This window comes from Phalacrocorax carbo, chromosome 18 (genome assembly GCF_963921805.1).
Source record: "Phalacrocorax carbo chromosome 18, bPhaCar2.1, whole genome shotgun sequence".
Taxonomy (NCBI): domain Eukaryota; kingdom Metazoa; phylum Chordata; class Aves; order Suliformes; family Phalacrocoracidae; genus Phalacrocorax; species Phalacrocorax carbo.
Genome location: NC_087530.1, coordinates 9378577 through 9399459, shown reverse-complemented (window position 1 = coordinate 9399459; position 20883 = coordinate 9378577). Strand labels below are relative to the sequence as shown.

Below are 20883 nucleotides of genomic sequence, written 5' to 3'. Positions count from 1 at the left end.
TTCACCTCCAGCGGGTTTGCGTCTGCCAAGGTGGGTCAGGTCCTGCTCAGCATAGATTTTGTGTGTGGGAGACGCTTGACAATTTGGTGGTTGGATATTTGTAAAGAAATTTTTTTCTTAAAAGTTGTCCAGGGTCTCTGCTCACGCTCTCCATCACGTGCAGAACATGGTCATCCAGAAAATGAGTCCCAGCAGGAATTTGCCTTGACTAGGGTATTCCTAGGAGAGAAGGAAGGGTGAAAGCTAACTGTGGGCAGCCACGGAGCTTAACGTGCCGCTGCACGAAGCCCTTGGACACACAAGAAAACTTACAGTTGAAGATAAGACAGTCCCCAGTGGTCAAGAGACAGCTGGGCTTGCAGTCCTGCCACGCGAGACCAAGGCCTGGTAAGGTACGCACAGGGAGCGCGCGCGTCTGGTGATGCTAAAGCCCCGCGCCCAGTGTACGCACGCACACGCGCGGTGTCACAACCCATCCTGGTCACGGCCCCTGCTCAGCGCTGCCTCACCTGCAACGAAGGTGCACATCTTTCTCCTGCGGGAGAATGGGGCTCTGCAAGCCTTTATCGGCGTTCTGGCAGGCGCAGCGATGCATGGCCGCGGGAACGCACGGGTCCAAAACAAAAGGGCTGGACTGAAGCAACAGGGCTGTCAGTTCTTGCTAATGTGTGGCATAACCTGAATGGGAGTAAGAAACTTCTGGCCTTTCATTACCAAAAGTGTGGCTTTTTGTTGCCATGGCAGGTGTTTGTGGAGAGGAGGGTGGGCTGGAGGAGCTGCAGCTCCAGCGAAGCCTGCAGCAGTGCAGAGCTCAGCCCTGCACAGCGTGTGCAGCCCACCCGCCCCCAGCCAAGGGCCACTTCCCTGGGTAATTAAATTGACAGTCATTAATGGCAAAGTCCTTTGGCCCCATTCTGGCCAAGGAGCTTTCCAGATTTTCCTCTCTCTGAGGCTTTGCCTCCCCTTGGTCACAGCCGTGCTGGCCCTGCTTTGCCGATGCTTTCCCCGCACCGTTGCGGCTCGGCGGGACCCCTGGGCCGGGGCTGGGGCGCAGGACCCAGCCTGCTGCCTGCTCAGACCCTGCTGTGGTAGGCAAGGAATGGGACTTTGTGCCGTTGTACTGAGAAATCTGTATTGATTCAGCATCCAAATGTGAATTGATTCAGCATTGACATCTCCAAACGTTGAGGAGGCACGTGCAATCAGGGTAGGTGCCATTTAGCACTGACATTTATTGACCCCCTGATCCTAAAGGCAGTCATTTTTAACCCAGTTAACCCCCAGACTCATTAATGATTTACCTCCCCAGGAAGTCCTGATAAGACATGGAGGCTGGGAGCTGGGGCAGAGGGCAAGGAGGGGGTGCATGGGGGCAGGAGTGTTAAATTGCAACTATGCTTTCCCTGTTACACATTTCCCTTTGTACTGGTGGGTACCATCTTGGCACCCTTTGAAAGTGTGGCAGTAAAACTACAGTGCCTAAACACCCTCTGGATTGAACAATAACTCAATTCCACACGACTCAATCCGTGGGATGTTTGAGGGCAATAGACTGAAGGATGAGAATAAATAATTTGGGTGTTTTTTTTTTTAACACTAGCATAAGACACTCACTAAAAAATATTTTGCATTTTAACTGTCAAAATCCACTGCAATAGCTTGAGCAGGGAGAGACATAAAGAGCACCAGCGAGAGCATATCACGCTTTCTATACCATCCTTGTCAATGGTCAATGCATTATTAATAGGGTATAAGCACGTCACAGACAGACCTATCAATAGAACATACTGTAGATAAAAAGGCCCATAAACAATGTATTAAATGGTTTGTGTCTATAGCAATACACAAATCAATTGGCTCTGTGTTGAACTATCTATTAAGCATTAATAAGGGCCTTAAGATGGGAGCAACCCATAAAGCCAGCGTTCAGCGGGCCGCTCGCTCCTGCTGGGCTGGGCTGCATGTGCTGAGCGATGTCCAGCTCTGCCCCCCCCCCAGCATGTGCACACCCCCCCAAGCACAATCCATTGACATGCACAGTCAAAACAACAGTTTCTGTGTCCAGTTCACGCATCTGTCTGGAAATCAATCACTAAAGAGAGGGAGAGGGGAAAAAAAGAAATCAATACATGCATTGAAGAAGGTCTGAAGGCAGCGTCCTGCGAGATGGCAGCAGGGCTCGTGGCCACCAGCAAATGTTCCATCTGGCTGAGACTTTGCAAGGAAAGCAGCTCTGATCGCTCAGCCCCGTAGCACTACTGCTGCTCACCTTGCTGTAGGGTGACCAGCCCAGGGGGTCTCATGACACGCTCAAAGTCACCCAGACGGGGCCAGCGGCATCTCCAAGAGACCCACATGCCGAAGTGACTGCGAGGCGCTTGTGCCACCAGATGCGGTTCCTGTTGGCTGCATTAAATCAAAAGGAGCTGACTGCATTAATTATATATGAAAGGCAGGGAAATTGCTCTGAATTCATACGGCAAAGTTCTCTCCCAGCTGAAAGCCACAGCTTCTCAAACAAGTATGGCATTGGTAATTGTGGTAAAGGAAAATGAGGCTGTTAGCAACTTTGAATAATTTGGACAAAAAGACAGAGAGGCTTAAAAAAAAACTGTAGAGAGACTGGAATATAAAGGGAACTTACTCCCAAGTATAAAAGAAACCTTCTTTCCATGTAAGCAACAGCATCTGAAGATCAGATGAACATTCAGGTGCGTGCACAGACAGGTGTGTGCCCATGAGCTCGCTTGCTTTCACACACAGACACTTTGCGGTCCACCACTGTCTTTTACTGGACTCGTTCATCCCATTTCTTCACATTTTCAGTTTCCAAGGCACACACCTGGGAGGTGAATAAAAGCGAGCAGTTTCCAGGCCAGAATTCTCTGTTTTGCTGCTCATACACTACCACAACACTATGATGGCCCCACATTTTCACTGTGCCCTGATTTGGAATAACAGCTGCCTACATCATTCAACTGGCCTACGTTCTCTGAGAAAATGCAGCCAAAGGGCCAGGGTCTTATATTTTTTTTTTTTAGTCCAAATGAGGCAGTACTGTGTCAAAATACTTTTAAAGGTCTTGAGAATCTTTTGGCTGACTTCTTCCAGGCCTGGGAAGGATCGTTAGTGGTTAAAAACAGTTTTCATGACATTATTTTTTTTTTCAGATGAAAAGATATTCACAACTTTTTGATTGCTTTCCCTATGGTGAATGAAGAACTAGTCCAAACAGCAACATGGTCACTTCTAGCCACCCCCTCCCCGCTTTTAAGATGCTATCTGCCACTTTACCCATTTATAAGGTCTTCCCTCACTCATATAGTTTTTTAAAGAAGCCTAAGAGCCCCGTAACTAAGCTTGCTGCTGCTGCCCCTTACCACCACTGACTTATGCTTCAGGTTCACTGGCATTTTTGATGAAAGAACTGAAATATGGGCATGGTTCTGGCTGAACTTCAAAGCCCAGCTCTCTCTTTGGGCGCTCACCTCATAGCACAGATGTGCTCAGAATAAACAGGTTCTTTTCAAGATATCACCCTAATAACATGGGCCTTCCTGAGCCCTGACACCGCTGTGTTTCCATAAGGTGTGAAGGCTGCACACCACAGCAGCTGCTAAACAGGCTTGGGGAGACGGGAGGGTGGGCAGGAGCAGGGAAGGGAAAGGGAATCCTTTTTATTGCACACGTCATGAATACTGCAGTGCTCAAACTTTCCACGCAAGCATTTAAAACCTCCTGGTCTCCCGTAGCACCATATGAAATGCCGAAGCTGGAACACACTTTACCGACTACAACCATTCCTCGAAGCCTTTGCAGCTGCTGAAAGCCCTTTGGGCACAGCCTTGCCCTCCCCAGCCCAGCACCATGAACGGCGCTAGCAGGGCCAGCGCTGCCCAGGGCACGTCCCCCCACCGTCGTGAGACTATGAGCCATGGTTCCTCCTGTCTTAATGTCACGGCCACCAACGCTGGGGGAGGCAGGCAGGCCAAGTGTGCTTAGGGGGAAAAAAACAAAAAAAAAACAAAAAAACAAACCAGAAACCTTTTCCTTTGCATCTTGCAGTGCACAAATTAATTCACATTGGTGACGTTCAGCTTATGGAGAGCTAATCCTGCCTCCTGCCCAGCAGGTACAATGTGCTGTTTCCATCCTCCCAGCGCAACAAGGTGTGAGCTGGCAGGCCACCGAGGCATCTGACACAACCCAGGGCTTTGTCATGGCTAAGCATTAGTGTGCTGCAAGGCTTTGTCCACCCCAGGCACTCCCCCCCCCCACGTTGGAGAGGACCTGGGCTGCCCACGCTGACCAGCCTCGGCACTCCCTTGGCTTCTTCCACAGCCTCAGCAGAGCCTCATCCAACCAAGCGAAAATAAAGAAAAAAAAACAAAGAGGAAAAGCAGAAACCAAACAAATAAATAAAGGAGCAAATGCAGCACTTGACTCAGGAGGCCTTTGCCGTGGGAAGAAGCTGTCCCAAAGTGGTGTGTCATCAGCAGCACAGCAACCCAAACAATCAGCCCCTCTGTGCACCGTGCCAGCTGCAGCCTGGCCGGGGACGAGGACGGTGGGGAACAATGGCCGTGGGGACAATGGGGATTGTTCAGGGCTGTTCTGCTCCTCGGGAGGGGGCAGCCCCACGCAGCCCTGGGAGGGGACTTGAGGCTGTCACCAGCTCTGAGCTGCCAAACAAGTGGCAGATTTGGGGTGCCCTTAAGAAGGGCGTGTGCCCGCTGGGACATTCAAGGGGTGCTGAAAGTGGCAGTGAATATGTTTGTTAAAAGGAAGAGGGTAAACACCCATATGGTGAAGAGTGAGCAGCCTCTGCAGAGAAACCCCGTCCTGGTGCTGAGCTGGAGTTTATGGGGTGCTGGGTGGGGTGCCATGGATGGTGGGAGGCAGGCCAGGCTGCGCAGGGAGCAGCTGTGCTGCACACACCCACAACTGCTTTAGCAATAGCGTTACCTGCACATACACTCACTGCAAAGGCACATGGAGGAGATGGCTCCTTTTGACCTGAACTCATCCTAAAGCTGGTGTCTCCATCCAGCAGCCACTGATGCCACGTTACCCTTCCCTGCTTCATGCCATCAGGCAAATAATTTCAGCTTTACAAATGGATGTGGGTAGTTTATCTATTAAACCTGGGTGATGGAGCGTTTTTGCCCCTCTCGCCACTCACTTTTCATGTTTCATCCACCCCTTGGTCTTCTCCCCACCCAGGGCAGCGCTGGCCCCGGCCTGCCAAAGCCCGGCTGGTGGCACAGCAAAGTGGGGGTATGGTTGGCAAGAGGAACCTGCTCCTGGGCAGCTTGCTTTGGAGCAAAGATCCCTTTTCCCTAAGGGAGCCAGAGGAACAGGGGAGTGTGTGCGTGTGTGTGTATACACACACGCTATGGGGCACAGGTCCATCTGCCAGAATAGCTGGGCTGTGACTACAACTGTTTATCTTGAAAGCCAGAGGGTAACATTCTCCAAAGTTTCCAGGGAGAAAATACAGACCCTTCCTTTCAGCTGCGTGCTGGAGGATGTGTAACCTCGATGAATTCCTCGGTTTTGTTTGGCTTGGGTACGCCACGCTGGGTAGCATCACCAGCCAGAGGCTCTTCTGGCTTTGATCTAGGAGCTAGGTGCGCTTCTCGACAGGTTAATAGCCGTCAAACTCCGCAGCCTTCCTGCCCTGGAGTCTAGACTCTTCTACCTGCTGTGTACATATTAGCACAGGCTTACACACAACTGGCTCTGTATACATACCCGTACTCAACAGCCAGCCTCACCAAGGATGCGAAGTGAAGTTCTTCAGCAGCCTTCCAAGGTAAGCAGCAAGAATTAGGCCCCTGGTCTTCGCAGCAGACACAGCTGCAGCATGGAGCCAGGGGAACAGCCAGCCTGTCCTTGTGCTGCTCCTGTTTTGTTCCCAGCAGAAGTTAGGGCTACCAGAGTTGAAGGTTTCCTTCCCGTCGCTGCAGCAAAACGGCCCCGCGCTGTGGGCTTTGCCCCTTCCCCTCTGAGCTCTGCCGAGGGAGGCTGCTGGGATGAGTACCCCAGGTGCAAAAAAAATACCATTGTGTGGGAGCTCACTGTATCAGAGTGGAGCAGAACATGCTGAAGGGCATCCAGCCAGCTGCCCTGGATTTTGGCTGGCATCTCCTGTTCCTAATGCCTACCACCACACTCATGATGGTCAGGAATCCCACGAGTAGCATTAGCCCCCGTCACACACGACTGCCTCCAGTCCCGCCAGCCGCCTTACAGAAAACACAAGCAATTTCTCCATTAGGTTGGTCAACACCGGCTCTCGCCTGCAGTGAAACTGCAGGGCTGTTCCCCATCGCACCGCACACTGCACGGCGCTTTCAAGAGAAATGAATCACCTCCGAGCAAAAACAAACGAAAACAAAATAAAACACCATGTTTGTAAAATACAGGGAAAAGCGCAGCTGCGGGCCAGAGCCTTGAGAAAACAAGATGGCTTCAAAGCACCTGGAGGTGCACCCAGCGCTAGCAGCGACGCGCCGTCGGGCAGGCACCGGCCGGGCTCTGCGCGGTCGCTGCTGGCCCTGGCAGTCTCGGCGAGTGCCGTGTCCTGCTGAGCGCCCGGGGGCACCCGTCCTGCAGGGCGATGGGGCCACCGCCCGCTCTGCAGCTGTCCGGAGGGCAGGATCAGACCCAGTTATCTGTATCAGTGGCTCCGAAGAGAGTTTTAGGCGTTTTCCCCCTGCCCAGCAGTGCATATACCGTGTCACGGCAGCGCATGAAATGAGCAGCTTGGTATAACACCGCAGTGCCAGAAACGCCAGTCCGGGCACTGGCCGGGACACCTGCTCATTTGCACTTCAAGGGTTTTGCTATGTTTTGGTTTTTTTACACAATAGCCAAGCTGAACAAATATTGCCTCACCTCCGCCCACACCGGTGTCTCCCATTTCGGGAGGTGCAAGATCTGTGAGCTCCGGCCTCTCTGCGGCTCACAGACCTGCTTCAGGCCTGCCTGGTGCCCGGGATGCTGGATGGGTGCTGAGAGCTGCCCTGGGGCTCGGGAGCTCTGGCCAGGCAAATGCAGAGTCTGTGTTCGTCTGCAGCAAGTCACAGTGATCTCCCTTCGTCCCCACCACCAAACTCCATGACCACCAGCCACCCCCAAAGGGCAAACGGATGGGTAATGGGCAGCAGCAGTGCTGAGGGCTGGGAGAGGTTCTAACATACGTGGCGCTGTGTTTCCTCCGTGACCCTTGTGCTCGGTGCTCTACAAGCCTCAGTGACTCAGTGGCCATAGCCCAGATCCCTCAGTGACTCTGTCTTCTCCCTCTCTGTCAGAAAAAAGGGATTTAGCTTAAGAATTAAGACCTCAGGCAACCTGCAACACTTTGGCGCTTGCTCCACAGGCTGCTACAGCAAGGCAAAGTTTTCTGGGAACTCCAGCGGGACTTTGACCAGGTACTGGAGGCCTTCCCAATGTGCAACATCAACATGGCTCAAGACAAATGAAGAGACATAACCGAAGAGAGGGGAAAAAAAAAAGAGCAGTTTGGGACAAACGATGAGAATTTTTGACTGGGTGCAAATCAGGCAAATAAGTTTTGCTCAGGAAGAAAAAGGTCTCTGGCTGAACTTCCGCCACATCAAATCCTGCACCTTTGTTTGGTTTCAAAACATTTTCATTTTGAAACTCAGCTCCTGCTTGTTTGTTTTTACGTTAAAGGGTTAAGTAACCTGAAAAACTAAACAAAACTATTTGCTTTGGGCTGACTAAACTGATTCATTCAACCCACATTCAACCCTTTCCCCCTCCAGGTTTGTTGTTTTGCTTTAAAAAGAAAAAGCTATAGCTTTGAGCTGATCTGATTTTTGGGTTTTTTGTTTTTCCCCCCCTCTCACCCTCCCACACTCTTTGGTTTGGCTACCAGGCTAAAAAACCCACAGGGATCCCAGGCCAGCCTGACCCACATCTGACAGTAAAAGAAACCAGATTCTCCATGTCTTTTTAGCCCCTGGCTTCTTCTGGGGCTTTCCCACACGCCTCCAGCTCCCACCGAGGCCGGTGGCCAAGCTGGGTGGTGGGGAAGGAGAGGACCCTACGCAAAGAGGCTGCACTTTCCCCTCCTCGCTGCGTGTCCAGCTCTCGGGGTCGGCGCTGGTTCCAGATACGGCCCCTCATCTCAGCCACGTCCCAGCATGGGACAGCTGTCGGTGCCGTCCTCTCCGGTCCTGAAACCCTACGAACGCCCCAGCGGTGGCGAGACGGTGTCAGGAAGAAACATCAAGGAGGCAGCAGAGATGGACTTAATATGAATCTTTAATGCACAGAACAAGCCGCCGGGAGCCTTGCGAATGAAGGCTGCGCACGGAGCCGGTCCATTGGCTCGGAGTGGCACAAAAGCCCAGCTTGCCTGCAGCATCCCGGCACCTGCCTGGCTTCCCCCCGTGACCTTCGCTGGCAGCGCGATGTCGCCGGCCACCCGCGCCACCTCCTCCTGGCGTCCTCGGCCGCCACGGTACCGGGGCCCCTCGCCCCACAGCTCCTGCCCGGCGGCGGGGCAGGCGGGGCAGGCAGGGAGGACTTCGCCCTGTGCCCAGCAGCTCCCCTCTGCTTGGCCCTGGCCTCGAGCGGGTATCTCCTCCTCCCAGGGTTTTGGAGCGTGTAGTCCAGGAAATTCAGTAAGAAAAGATTAAAAAGGAGAGGCTTTTATGCTGAGTCAAATTAGGTAATTTCTTTTCTTTTGTTTTTCTTCTTGAAAAATTAAAAATAAAAAGGAAAAGAAATTAAAGTCCAACTTGCTGATTTCTTGTTTCTCTGCCATCTGCATCAGAAAGTCCTGTTTGGCCTCGCTGTCCCCCTCCATCCCCTCCGAACACCACCCGACCCCGAACCCCACCAGCCACTCAGCGCATCACGAGTCCTCGACTCCTCGGAGTCCCTTTGCCTCCCACAGCTCCAGGCCCACACCTTCCCTCACCGCCCCTTGGACTCCCCGTACGTGTTGCGCAGCATGGAGACCATCTTCTCCTCGCACGTTACTTTGGTGTCCTTTAGGATGCTGTACCAGACCATGCCGGGCGGCCGGACTTCTTCGCTGCGGCAGAACAAGTAGGGCATGGTCTCGGTGCGGCTCTGGATGTAGGCACTGCGTAGCAGGGTCGAGCAGTGACTGCTGACCTTCTCCAGCCTCCTCAGGATCAGGTGTGCCTTCCTGGAGGGGACAGAGATAGGGACAGAGCAGGGAGGGCAATGCAAAGAGGAGACCGTGAGCCAGGACTCCGTTGTTCCACCACAGGCTCTGTCTTGCGACAAGGAACGGACAAGACCTATTGCCTAAGACCATGCCTTTCCTGTTTCAGATGGACAGAAGCTCTGTTTTGCCCCAAAGTTCTGGGTATATCTACTATTTCACAGCACCAGGTCAATGGGGCTGGAGAGACCTCTGGTCTGACCCATCAGAGCTGCTTGGGTGCCCTGGGGACACTGTCTGCCCCCAGCTAGAAGGTCACCCCCACCACCATGTGCTCCTGGCAGGCGCTGGGGCATGTATACCCTGAGCAACCTGGTGAGACCCCCAGCATCTTACTGCTCCCGACTCATGAGCCCAGTCCTCCCTTTCCTGTTTTCCCAAGTCTCCAGGAGGCAAATGGCCCAAAAGGACTGACACTAGAAGAGCGAGAATAAAAGCACAACACATTAAGACAAAACAAAATAAACCCATAAGAAACCAATAATCCCCTTGTGGGAGTCTGTAAAGTGCTAAATCAAACAAAGGGAGGAGAAGAGGGTTTACTTCAGTGGTCTGAAAGTCTCAAGATCACAGATTATTTCCTCTCCCTCTGGTGCCACAGGAAAGCTCTGGATTCAGGGCTAGGGGATTTCACAGTTCCTGCAGGAATGTAAATTCCCGATAATGATATGTCAGGGGCAGCGCTGTCAGTCAGCAAGGCATAAACATGGGGATTATCTGATTATGAAAGCTGAGCGGTGTTTCAGCCGGGGCTGTGAGCTCCCAGCTGGGGGGAGCGCTGGGAGCCCGATGCGGTCACACACCCACAGGCACCCAGGGATGGGATGCCGGGGAAGGGCTGGCCAGAGTCGCCCCAGCGCCAGCGCAGAGGGCAGAGACAGTGGCAGGAGGCAAAAGGGCATCCTGGGATCCCCAGCCAGCTACAGACGTCTCCCTTTGGAGCGGGAAGACTGGATGAAAGGCTGTAGGAAACCACTGCTCCTCCAGGGCTGCAGAGGAAAACTTCCCCGCTCCTCCCCAGGGATGACGGGCTCAGGGTCAGCTTTCCAGGGGAGCTGGCGCTTTCTGGACAATATTTCATGGTATCCATCTATCGATTTAATTTTATAGACAAGCCTGACTAGGCAATTTGAGCCTCGTTAGCTATATACTCACATATATAATAATGATGTCATGGGCTGAGCTGTGCCCGGCTCTGACAGAATACCTCTACTCATGCTGCTCTCCATAGCAGCCGCCTGACCTTCCCCAGCATCTGGTGCTCCCACTGCGTGTCAAGACCTGACACTCTGCCAAGAACAGGTCCTTCACTGCTGGACGCCTACTGCTAAGAAGTTATGAAATTCTATGATGGCATTAGATGCTCTCAGTAAAGACTGATTGATTTAAGCTCAGCAGCAAATCAAAGTCTGCAGTGACTGTCACTACAGTTAAGAAACTTCAGCAAATCACAGTCACTAGTGCTGGAAGGGACCAAAAGGCATCATCTGTGCCATTTACTTGCTGGGATCAACCTGCCCTGATGAATATCTGTCTAACCTGTTCTTAGAGACAAGAGTTGGCAACCCTTCCTTGCTCACCCACCCTAACGCTGAGATATTGTTTCTTAACATCTGCGCTGATTCTCCTTTTTCAGGGAAGGCTGAGCAAGCACAGGGCCCACAGTCAGCTCATAGGATGGACTCCTGTGAGCTGCCAGTGCTCGGGAGGGGACCATTTAGCCAGAATACCCTCCTCCTCAAAAAGGATAACTATCATCTCTCTAAGGCCATAGCTGCATGGTCACCCTTTTTTATCATAAATCATCTCCACAGACAATGGGAGCATTGCCGCTTCCCCAGCTTGTCCCTGCCCGTTTGCTTGTGCTGGTGCAGGTGTCCATGGGGCCAACACAAGGAAGTCATCCATCCAAAGGCCAACCAAGCAATCTGAGTTTCCCTCAGATTGGTTTCCACTCCAGCTCACCACAAGGACTTTCCCAGCCATAGCAAGAGGGGAGTGACAATGAGTGGCCATGATCAGCCCTCGAGGCAAAACCCAGCTGTGGGTAACCACAGCTTGGCCCAAACCTAGACAAGGGGTGGAATCCCAGCATGCACCCACACATGCCTGCTGGCCAAGCTCTTCTCTTCCTCTTCTCCCTTATCACCACTTCACCTTTCTCCTCCTCTCCATAGCTTTCTTTACCCACCTCTCACTTCTCTGTACTACCTGCTCATTCCTTTGCCTCCATTTCCCTTGGCCCTCTCCACCTTCCCATTTTCATTCCTTGCTCCACCATACTTCCATGATCTCCTGGATCTTGCTAAAAATCACCATGTTGTCCTCGCTTCCTGATACATACTCAGGTCTCTTACTGAGGCAAACATTCCTATGTGTGAGGAGCAGCTCAAGGTGGCCAGAAGACCAGAAGTAAACCCATCCAGACTTGCTGATGTCTCATGTGCCGTGCTCCTTGAGGAGCTGGTCTCCACACACCTGCTGCATCTGCAGGTGCCTGATGCAGTCAGCCCCAGGGAAGTATCAATGTTTAAGGGTGGGATGCAGCACACGATGGGTTGGCGCTAAGAGGATGCTGAAAACACACAGCGCCGTGGTCAAGGAGGAGACAGGGTGATGGGGAGGGAGGGAATCAGGGCCCTCACTTTTGGCATCCAGTGCCAAAGCCCCAATTTTGATGGGTTTCACCGCTTTGAGTCATTTATTTTAGTGGGGTAATGAAGTCATGTGTAAATGTTAGATTTAGCTTTCGGCTGTCAGCTGTTCCCTCTTAATAAAAATAAGGAGAAAGAGAGACAGAACGGGCAAGGGGAGGCGTGAGAAAGAGAGAGAGGCTTTCTGGTGAAGGCTGGGTAATAAATTACAGGAGCAGTTCTTGGGCTGCCAATTTAACACCATAAATCAAGCGCTGGGTATTACCCAAGTGCTCCCTGCGGAGGGCTGTCGGGTCAGAACGACCACCTTTTCAAATACTGGAAATGAAATCTTCCTAAATGCTGCCCAACCTCATCCCTGCCAGAAACGGTAATTTATTGCCTTATTAAAGGGCAGGAATCCGGAGAGGACGGCAGGGGAGTGAGCAAAGGGGGAGTCACACTAGTGGCTGCCTGTGGCTGGACCCTGAGCTCTCAGCACCCAAAGGGATGAAGCAACCCCCTTTCCCCCCACCCCACAGCCCGGATGGGGGGTGCCCCCATGTTGGTGCGGGCCAGCGGTGCCCTCCCACCTGCCATGTGCCTGCCGCAGGGACAGTTGTTTTAAGTCGGCGCCAGCCAGGGACTGATTCTGGTCTCCACTTATGTGACGGATTTCGGAGGTCACAGCCACAGTCATAAATGATGAAGAGGGGGATTTAAAAATAGTGATGGCTCTACATGGCTGCTTCCCTCTGCGGTACCTCATGGCACGGTGGGGGAGAAGAAAGAGGTGGGGGGTGGGTGTCTGCTGCCAGGGATTTTTCCAAGGGCTCGTGCATGAACCAGCAGCCCCAGCGTAAAGGAGTGCTGTGCAGTGATTGCACAGGGGACAGGGCACCAAGGTCCCTGGTTTCCAGCCCCAGCTCTGCAAGAACGTGCCCAAGAGCAGGAGACACACTACCTCCTGCTTTGCCGAGCCCTGGGTGTGCTCCTGCAAGGACGTTTGTCCCCCAGCTGCACAGGGGACAGCCATCACTCATCTTCATGGCTGGTGCAGGATGAAAACATATCCAGACAAGCAAAACCCTGCCCTGTCTAACCTAGGAGGAGGGTACTAAAGGAGAATGAACCAGCATGAAGAAGCAAAGAAATTATACCTGGGCTGGAGGGAAGGATGAATGTCCTGCGACTGCTGTGGGGAGAGGGTGGCTGCCTGGCTGCTGTGTTCCCATACGGGGTGATTTTGTCATAAGTTCAGATTTTTCTACTCTACTGAGAACTGACCTGGGTCTATCAGACCCTCATCTGGGAGGACAATGAGTCCGGGACTTGATGGTCTCTTATCGCAGCCTCCCATCAGTACATTGCATTCCCCCTCGGTACCAGAAGGCAGCTGCTATGGAGATGCACTTTGTCTCCTGCGGCTGTCCCAGCTGCCTGCCTGGGCGACTTGCTAGAGCAAAGGAGAGGCTGCGAGCCCCGGGCTGGCGCCACATCCTGACCCCGTTGCTGCTGGTAGCCACAAGTAGGGGCGTGGAAGGGAGATTTAACTTAATTATTTGTCCCGCCTCCTCCTAAAAGCCAGGCCCTGTTTGCAGCGGTCCAAAGAATTGTCCCGAAAAATACAGTAAGAGAAAATAATAGAGAAATCTCTCTGTCACTGTGTCAGGAAGTGCTCTGGCTGCACAGATCCGAAGGTCTGAATGCACAGTAGCATTAAACCTTCACTGCTTTAGACAGATTCTTCTGTTTTGTTGGAACAAATTAACTCTGTGAGATTCGCTTGGTGTCTGTAAGAGGAATGGGGGGAGCAGGAAAGGGGTGGTTGCTGCTAAAGGAGACTAGCAGGATGAGGCAAGCCAGGTGCCAAGATGCTGCTGACCACAGAAAGTCCTGGTTTAGGGCCACCTATGAGCTAAGTTTTTAATGTCTCCTTAATGCAAACCGTCTGGTTGGGACATCTGGCTGTCAGTGTGTCTTCTCGCAAGCAGCTGTTTGCAGTAACCTGTGGCTTTCATGGAAACTGGGCTCACGAGGACTCCAGTGTGATGTATTTATTACACGGAGGCAATCAACTTCCCTCTTGTTGCTCAGCTTTATGACCGAACATTTACTGTGAAGCTGAGGCTCATCTGATAAACATTTCAAGGTACGAAAATGAATGTCCCCCTGGGAAGGAGAACAGCCCGTCAATTAAAATCGTGTTACGAGATGGCCTCCCTTGGCAAAGCCTCACTTGCCTCCCGCTACGTCAGAGCCTCTGTTTCTGTCCAAGCTCCCCGAGAAGCAAGGCGGGATGGCAGAGCTTCGCTCTTGTCAAGAGCCTGGCACCGGCTGCCGCGGCATTTATAGATGCTTCTCCTTGGCTGCAAGTCACATATTTCTCAAGTACAGAACGGGCATGCGAGCACTGTTAGGAGCTCATCTGGCTCGGTGAGGAAGACAAACAGCGGCCGAATCGACCACTGACTCCAGAGGTAGCTTGGCATAGAGTCAGGCAATACGGGCAATTTAAATGTCACCTTGCAAATCTCATGGCTTGATGTGGGTATCAGGCTAGCTAGCATCCTTCAGTAAGTGTGTTGGGTCTCACGTAACGGAGGAAATAAGGACATGTAAGAAGAAGCTGATGGTTGCCAGGGATTTATAGAGAGAGGAGCAACTGTAAGACAAACATAGCAGCAGCACTATCAAAGAAGGAGGAAGGCAGTGGGAAGGATGAGTGGCTTCATGCCAGAGGCTAATGAACTACCAAAGAAACTATGATGAAGGTCATCTCTGGAGGAGGGCAAGCCCCAGGCCATCTTGGATTTATGTCCAGGAGGGGTCTAAAATGTTGTGAGGAGCTGTCATCCTGGTATTAAGGACAGATCCTGAGCCGTGTCCAACAAGCAAGATAAAAGCAGTGGGGAGAGAAGGAAAATCTTTTCCAATTATTCATGGACTGCAAGACCCTGTTCCTGCACCTTCCTCTGCTTCAGCCTCTCAGAGAACATGTCAGATGAGGATGCTGGATGAACCATGTCTCTAAAAGCTTCAAAGCAGTATTGAATCCTACAGGAGATCTGAAGATGTCCAGAGGGATAGGGCTACTTCTGAGCATTTCTTGCTGAGTGTTTCCCAAGGGGCTGGGTGGCATATCTGGCCTTTGCTGGGATACTGCGAGGACACTGCCAGCATCGTGGATGAAATGCAGTCCGTGGACCTGTTATTTCTGAGCTGTGATCTCTTAGAGTCTTACTACCCCTTTCACTGTACGCTGGGGGTTTGCAGATGCAGCCCCTCTGGAAAGGTTGCTCTTTATACTCCCGGGAACAACATACTCCCGGGAACAACATACTCAGAGTATCAAATGTATAGTAAAGAGAAAATATTTCTAGTATAAAGCTGTATATAGATAACAGATGAGATGCTGTGCACTCGCTGGCATCCTTCACTATGTCCCAGGCCTAATTTACACCCTTTGCCCATCACCCCCCTGATTTTCCAACACACTCACCTCATCTGCAGTATCACCCGCCTGGATCAGGCTGGTTGCTACATGTCCCACAAGCATCCGTGCAAAGACCACCCAACTGCTAGATGTCCCGTAACATTTATCCAAAGACCGACTGGGACCTGGCAGTCCCAGGGGATGGCAAGACAACTTGGGGGACACCAGAAGGGAACTTCCCTCAGCTACGAGGAGAAGGCATGAGGTTCACTTCCACAGTGGCCAAGCAGAAGGGTGCTCCAGGGAGCAGGGCAGGGGAGGACACAGGGAAGGGACAGGTACCTGGGCCCCAGCTCGTCCTCACTGCGCCACACAAAGTCTCCAAACTTCTCGTAGTGGGAGTTGTAGTGGTGCTGGACTCGGAAGAGCATGGAAGCGGAGACCTCCATCAGTGTGTTATAGGCCGTCTGCTGCTCCTTCCCACTGGTGTAGCCGTTGTAGAGGTTGTAGATTTTGTCAGCTATCTCTGGAAAGGATCAGGGGGACGGGATTAACGAACAGCCAGAAGGTGCTAACACAGGAGGAGGAGGAGCGAAGCCCTTGGCAGGGCTGGCAGGAGGGGCGGGCATCTGGGATGGCTGCCAGTCCCTTGGGGCTGCCTGCAGCAGGGTTTAGTAACTTGGGGAGCATTTAGCAATTCCTCAGGCTAATCCTGCAGTGGGTGCCTTGCATGAGCAGAGCAGCCCCTAACACTCCAGAAGTACTCCATGAAGGAACAGGAGAAGGAGAGAAGGAAGGCTGCCAGCACAGGCAGACACAGCCTTATCCTCCCAGGTAGGGCAGGCAAGCTCTTCCCTAATTCACCAAAACAAAAGCAATTGCATGGCTGAGATGCTAAAGGATAGGAAGAATATGACACTGTTGATCGCAAGACGGTACTTGAGCCAGAAATAGCGCACATCATCATTGTGGGTACCCACTACAGCAGCTCAGATGTATTAAACAAGAGGGTGCATTCTCTGCTGTAGAAAAGAATCTTTTTTTGGAAATGAAAAATGTACAAAACCCCACTTCCTTTTCTTTTGTCTCCCATTTCCTCAGTTTTCCTGGGAGTGCTTAGCAATAACATGGAAAAAAGCATTAATCAAAACTTTCTTTTGTGTGCTTTTCAAAATAGAAAGCAAGGAAGAAAGAAAACAGGTAACTCACTTTAGAGGAATCTTTTTAAATTTGAAAGCAGCCATGCACTCTGGGCGTAAGAACAAATGCTATTGGCTTCAAAACTGGAAAATGTAAATGCACAAAAGTGGCTGGCCTTTCATCGATGTTTCTGTTTCAGAACCAAACCAGCTGCCACCAGCATCCTTTTAAACTCCTGAGCTGACAGTGTCCTGCACTGCTCACTGCCCTGACACAGCGAGGGCGGCCTCTCTCGCTTCTGCAAGAACAGGTTGCTCTTTTTCCAAGGAATGTGTGTCAAAAGCACGTTATCGGCTCCCACGGCCGCGCACAAGGAAGGATGCCGTGGCGCTGCATGGCACAGGACCACGGGAGCCACCAGCTCCCCAGCTGAGGGGACCTTGCTACTGGACACCCTTGCAGTTTGTCACCTCTCCCCAGATTAAAGTCCTTGTGCTCGTGGGCGAATTCACAGGAGCCTTCTCACGGGGAGAGGAGGGGCTGGAGGAGCTTGCAGGAGTACAATGTACAGAGGAAAAGCAAAATTAGCAGCAAGTGTCTTCTCTCATGGAAAACGAGGTGCCTGAACACTGACCTTCTGCCTTGCTGTCGTCTACCAGTGGGCAGGCTGTCCTCAGGGTGACCGTGCTCAGCTCTGAGTGTCTCCCCCGCGTATCCACCGCATAGAGGGTAAATCTGGAAGGCAGGAAGGAAAGGGAAAATAATGTCTTTATCCCTCAGGCCCACACCACCAGGTTGTTATGGGAACCAGCCTTCACAACAGAAAGGAAAAACGTGGTCCAGGCTCCTATCCGTCAGTTTTGGCATCTCAAGGAGATGTGAGACGATTTCGGGCTTAGACCAGGAGAGCACCCAGGGAAAGGAGCACCGTTTCCTCTCCCTGATGTCCCTGGGAGCCCTGTGGGGCTGCACCCTGCAGCCGCGTGACTGCGAAAGGATGCACCGATGCAAACATCATAACGTTCTGGCGTTTGCAGGCTGGGCTCCTCTCCGGCCCTCCTGAGAGCGGAGCAGCAATTCCTGCTGTAAGTGGGCTCTGTGCTGACAAGCGACAACTCGTACACATCCTGTGAACGGCCCTTGAGGTTGTTTTCTCCTTCATTTCCTCACCAGGGTGGGGTTGGTAAAAGGGTGGGAAAGATAATTTCCCACTTCAAGCTAATGGAGAGCATCTGACAGTAAAATATGGCTTTTGTGCTGGGTGAAGCATTGAATAAACAGGCTGTGGCTGCACGGGACGTCCCAGGATGCTGAGCTCAGAGTCCTGGTCAGAATATCAAAGCTCCAAAATGAGAATGATTCTTCGCAGCAGGGGTGACAATCTTCTGTCCACTCTCCCAAAAGGCATCGGTTCATACTTATTCACTTCGAGCCAGGCATGGAAACTCGAGCTGGCTTTGACAGAGTGCAGGAGCTGGTTTGAACCCCTTGGAGGTCTGAGGTGCCTGGTGGCGGGGTACCCAGCTCCCAAGAAATAACACAGCCCCACTCCTTGTCCTAAGGTAAAGCCAAGAAGCTTTTGCAAGTGAATGCAAAGAGTATCATAAAAGCAGCTGAAGCTTAAATGGGATTGGGACCCTGAGGTATGTTTACATAAGGAATGGTCCTAACTCCTTAGCATCTTAATGGAGACAGAAGCAATTTCCTCACCCCACACAGGAGCACTGCCAGCCCCCCTCTCTCCTCCCTGCTGGCCCTGCGCACCCCACACATGGCTGATAAGAGCTGACATTTGCACAGTAGCAATTCCCAGCACAGGACATATTCTCTCCAAGCAATTAGCATTAGCTCCTTAACAATACTTGCTGTCTGAAAGGATGCCAAGGAACCCACTTGTGTGTAGGGACAACTCCCATTTTCACAAAGCTGGGGCATGCAGGGGACGTGCACGCTGAGCTCACCAAAGGAGATGCTATTTAACTTTTTGGCATGACATCATTTTCCTTAATTTACAAGGAACGCTGCTCAGAGTGGGAGCATCTCAGGAAGGACGTCCGCACTGTGCAACTTCACAAGTACCACACACAGGCTGTTCTCCCGCTATAATTAAGGGACAGCAACAGAGCAATAGGGTAATATCGAATTCAGGGCAGGAGTCTAACTTCAGGGCTTTGCATCCCAACCTGGGGGTGCTGCCGTCCCTCCTCCTCCCTTCACTAGGCAAGGGGTTCAAGGTGAGTAAGGAGTCTCCTGCTGTGAGCGGGTAAGGTACGTGCCTCGGCAGCTTGGCGGCATGAATCCTCCTCTTTCCAGGTCCAGGATGCAACAGCAATAGGGGCACCCAGTGTTGGGGGGGGGACATCTCAGACCCAGTGAAATGAGGAACTCTCACCCCAGGAGTCCTGCTGCCCATCCAGGTGCTCAGCCTGGGGCAACGCTCGTCTTCCTCATCAGCATAAGCACAAGAAGCAGTAAAAGGGCTTCACAAGCAGGTTACTGCTGCAAGCTGATCCCCATCCCCACCCTGGGGTCACTTGCTTAGCCACAGTGGCTGTGTTGTTTTGTTTTCTTTTTTAAATGGGTGAGCACAGCTAATGTGTAACCTCTGCTCTGCCTATAGTGGCTCAGTCAGTAAGGCTCCATTAGCTCTGAGGCAATCAGTGCCAGAGCACTTTCCTTGGAAAACGGCAGACTTTTATCAAAATACAAGTGTAATATTCGGCAATTAGTGCCCACATCCCCTATTCCATCGCCAGCGGGGTCAGGAGGAAGCATCTCTGCTTGGCAGGGTGGTAAAGCACATCCATCCCTTTGGGTGATGTTAAAGACCTGCGTCAGCCCTTTGACTGAACTTTTCCCCTCTGCCCAGCACACACAGAAACAAAGTCACTCATCTGCCAAGAGCAAGAGCGTCTGTACTGGTCAGGCCTGGGTTAAAAAATATGTATCAACAAACAAGCCCTTCATTTCACCATTTTTTGCAGATGATATAAGAAAAAAAGACCCAAAATGTAAATGGACAAACATCAGAATCGAAGTGATTTTGATCTAGTCAAAAATTATTTTTTTGAGAAAGAAAATAATTGCTTTACCTCACCTGAAACCAGTCCTCTTTTGAAAACCTTAGAGAAAAGTTTTTCATTTCAACTCACTCTGAATGAGATGTTTTGAAATCAGCACCAATAAATTCAGCTCTGGTGGAAGCTGGCAGCCCCGGCAGTACGCAGCCCTCTGCACCTCTCTAGCTCCTTCCAGCGAGTGATCTCAGAAGGTTTTAACATTAATTACGGTCCAAAAGATCACCCTGAAGCACAGCAGTATTAATAGTTCTGTTTTATCGACGGTAAACAGAGACATATGGGGTGAAGCATCGTGCCCCGGAGAGGCTCAGTGACATGAACAGTTTGGAAATTCGGGAGATGATGGTTTCCAATCTTGTTCTCAAACCACTTGACCACCCAGCCGCTCTGCGGCAAAACACTTTTACGGCCAGTTAATGGCACTGCGCAGAGTGCTGGGGCTTATTTTTTCTTTTATTCCCGGAAGCAGACAATTAAGAGAAGAGAGTGCAAAGACCAGTAGCTTAGTGTAAACCCAGCATTAACAGGCGGATCTTGCTTGCTGCATCTAAGAGAAACCCCCGGCAGATGCAGGCGAGGAGCTGCGGGCAGGGATGGGACCAGCCAGGGACCCAACAGGGCATGAAGAGGGCAGCTGGCGGGAGGCGAGGGACCGCTACCACATGGGAGGGATGGGGATGTCTGCATGGCAAATAAGGGGAAAACCGAAGCGAGCCCGACTGAGGGAGGGAGCTACACAGAGCACGTGGCAGGCTGGAGTCCGGCTCTGCAACGCTACGGGCAGATCCTCCTGCCATACGTACATCTACGTACAGCGCTTTGGGCCAAGGACCAAACAGGCAGCATCCCCACCAACGATGATGGAGCTGCACCTGATTATGCCAACCTTGATAATGTGTAAAAACAACACAAAACAAAACGAGGCCAAAGAGTGGTTCTGAGCATTTTGCCCAAGGCAGAGGATCTCAAAGGCAAAGTCAAAGCTGGAAACAAAAGATCCCAGACATACACTCAGTGCATGAAACCATGTCAGACAACCTGGAATGCCATATGGTAGCTACGATCTGGCAGAGTCTCCTTCATAACCTGGAGGTGTTTTGTTTAGCAATAAACTTTTCCCACGATGTTTTCCCATGTTCTCCCTGTGCTTTCCAACGGAGCTTGGGGCTACCTGCTACTGTCTCACAGCTGATCCTCTTTTTTACTCGTGCCTTCAGTAAGATCATACATAAGCAGTTGTTTTTCTAGAAATACTAAGATGTATTTTGCCCAAAGAAGTTCCAAAGAGCATTTCACCACTGGAAGCACATATGCTCTTGGCAGAGATCAGCCCCTACATGGCTGGAAACACTGCCACCTCTGCAG

At 51.7% G+C, this 20883-nt stretch overlaps 1 protein-coding gene and 1 long non-coding RNA gene across 3 annotated transcripts in view; both read right to left on the bottom strand.

The window, feature by feature from the left end:
- Nucleotides 1-120: 120 nt before the first annotated feature.
- LOC135316255 (uncharacterized) lies at nucleotides 121-5976 on the bottom strand. Its single transcript, XR_010375678.1, has 2 exons — nucleotides 313-5976; nucleotides 121-219 (listed from the first exon to the last, which is right to left on the bottom strand). It is a non-coding gene; the product is annotated as an uncharacterized LOC135316255 (long non-coding RNA).
- A 2301-nt stretch (nucleotides 5977-8277) lies between these two features.
- The window catches only part of ASTN2 (astrotactin 2), a 358900-nt gene continuing 346294 nt past the window's right edge, over nucleotides 8278-20883 (bottom strand). For both annotated transcript variants that reach the window (XM_064469222.1, XM_064469223.1), the window contains 3 exons: nucleotides 17073-17173; nucleotides 15641-15824; nucleotides 8278-9190 (listed from right to left, as the gene is read on the bottom strand). In XM_064469222.1, coding sequence (XP_064325292.1) covers nucleotides 8953-9190; nucleotides 15641-15824; nucleotides 17073-17173 — 523 coding nt within the window. In that variant the 3' untranslated portion in view covers nucleotides 8278-8952. The remainder of the gene's footprint in view (nucleotides 9191-15640; nucleotides 15825-17072; nucleotides 17174-20883) is intronic.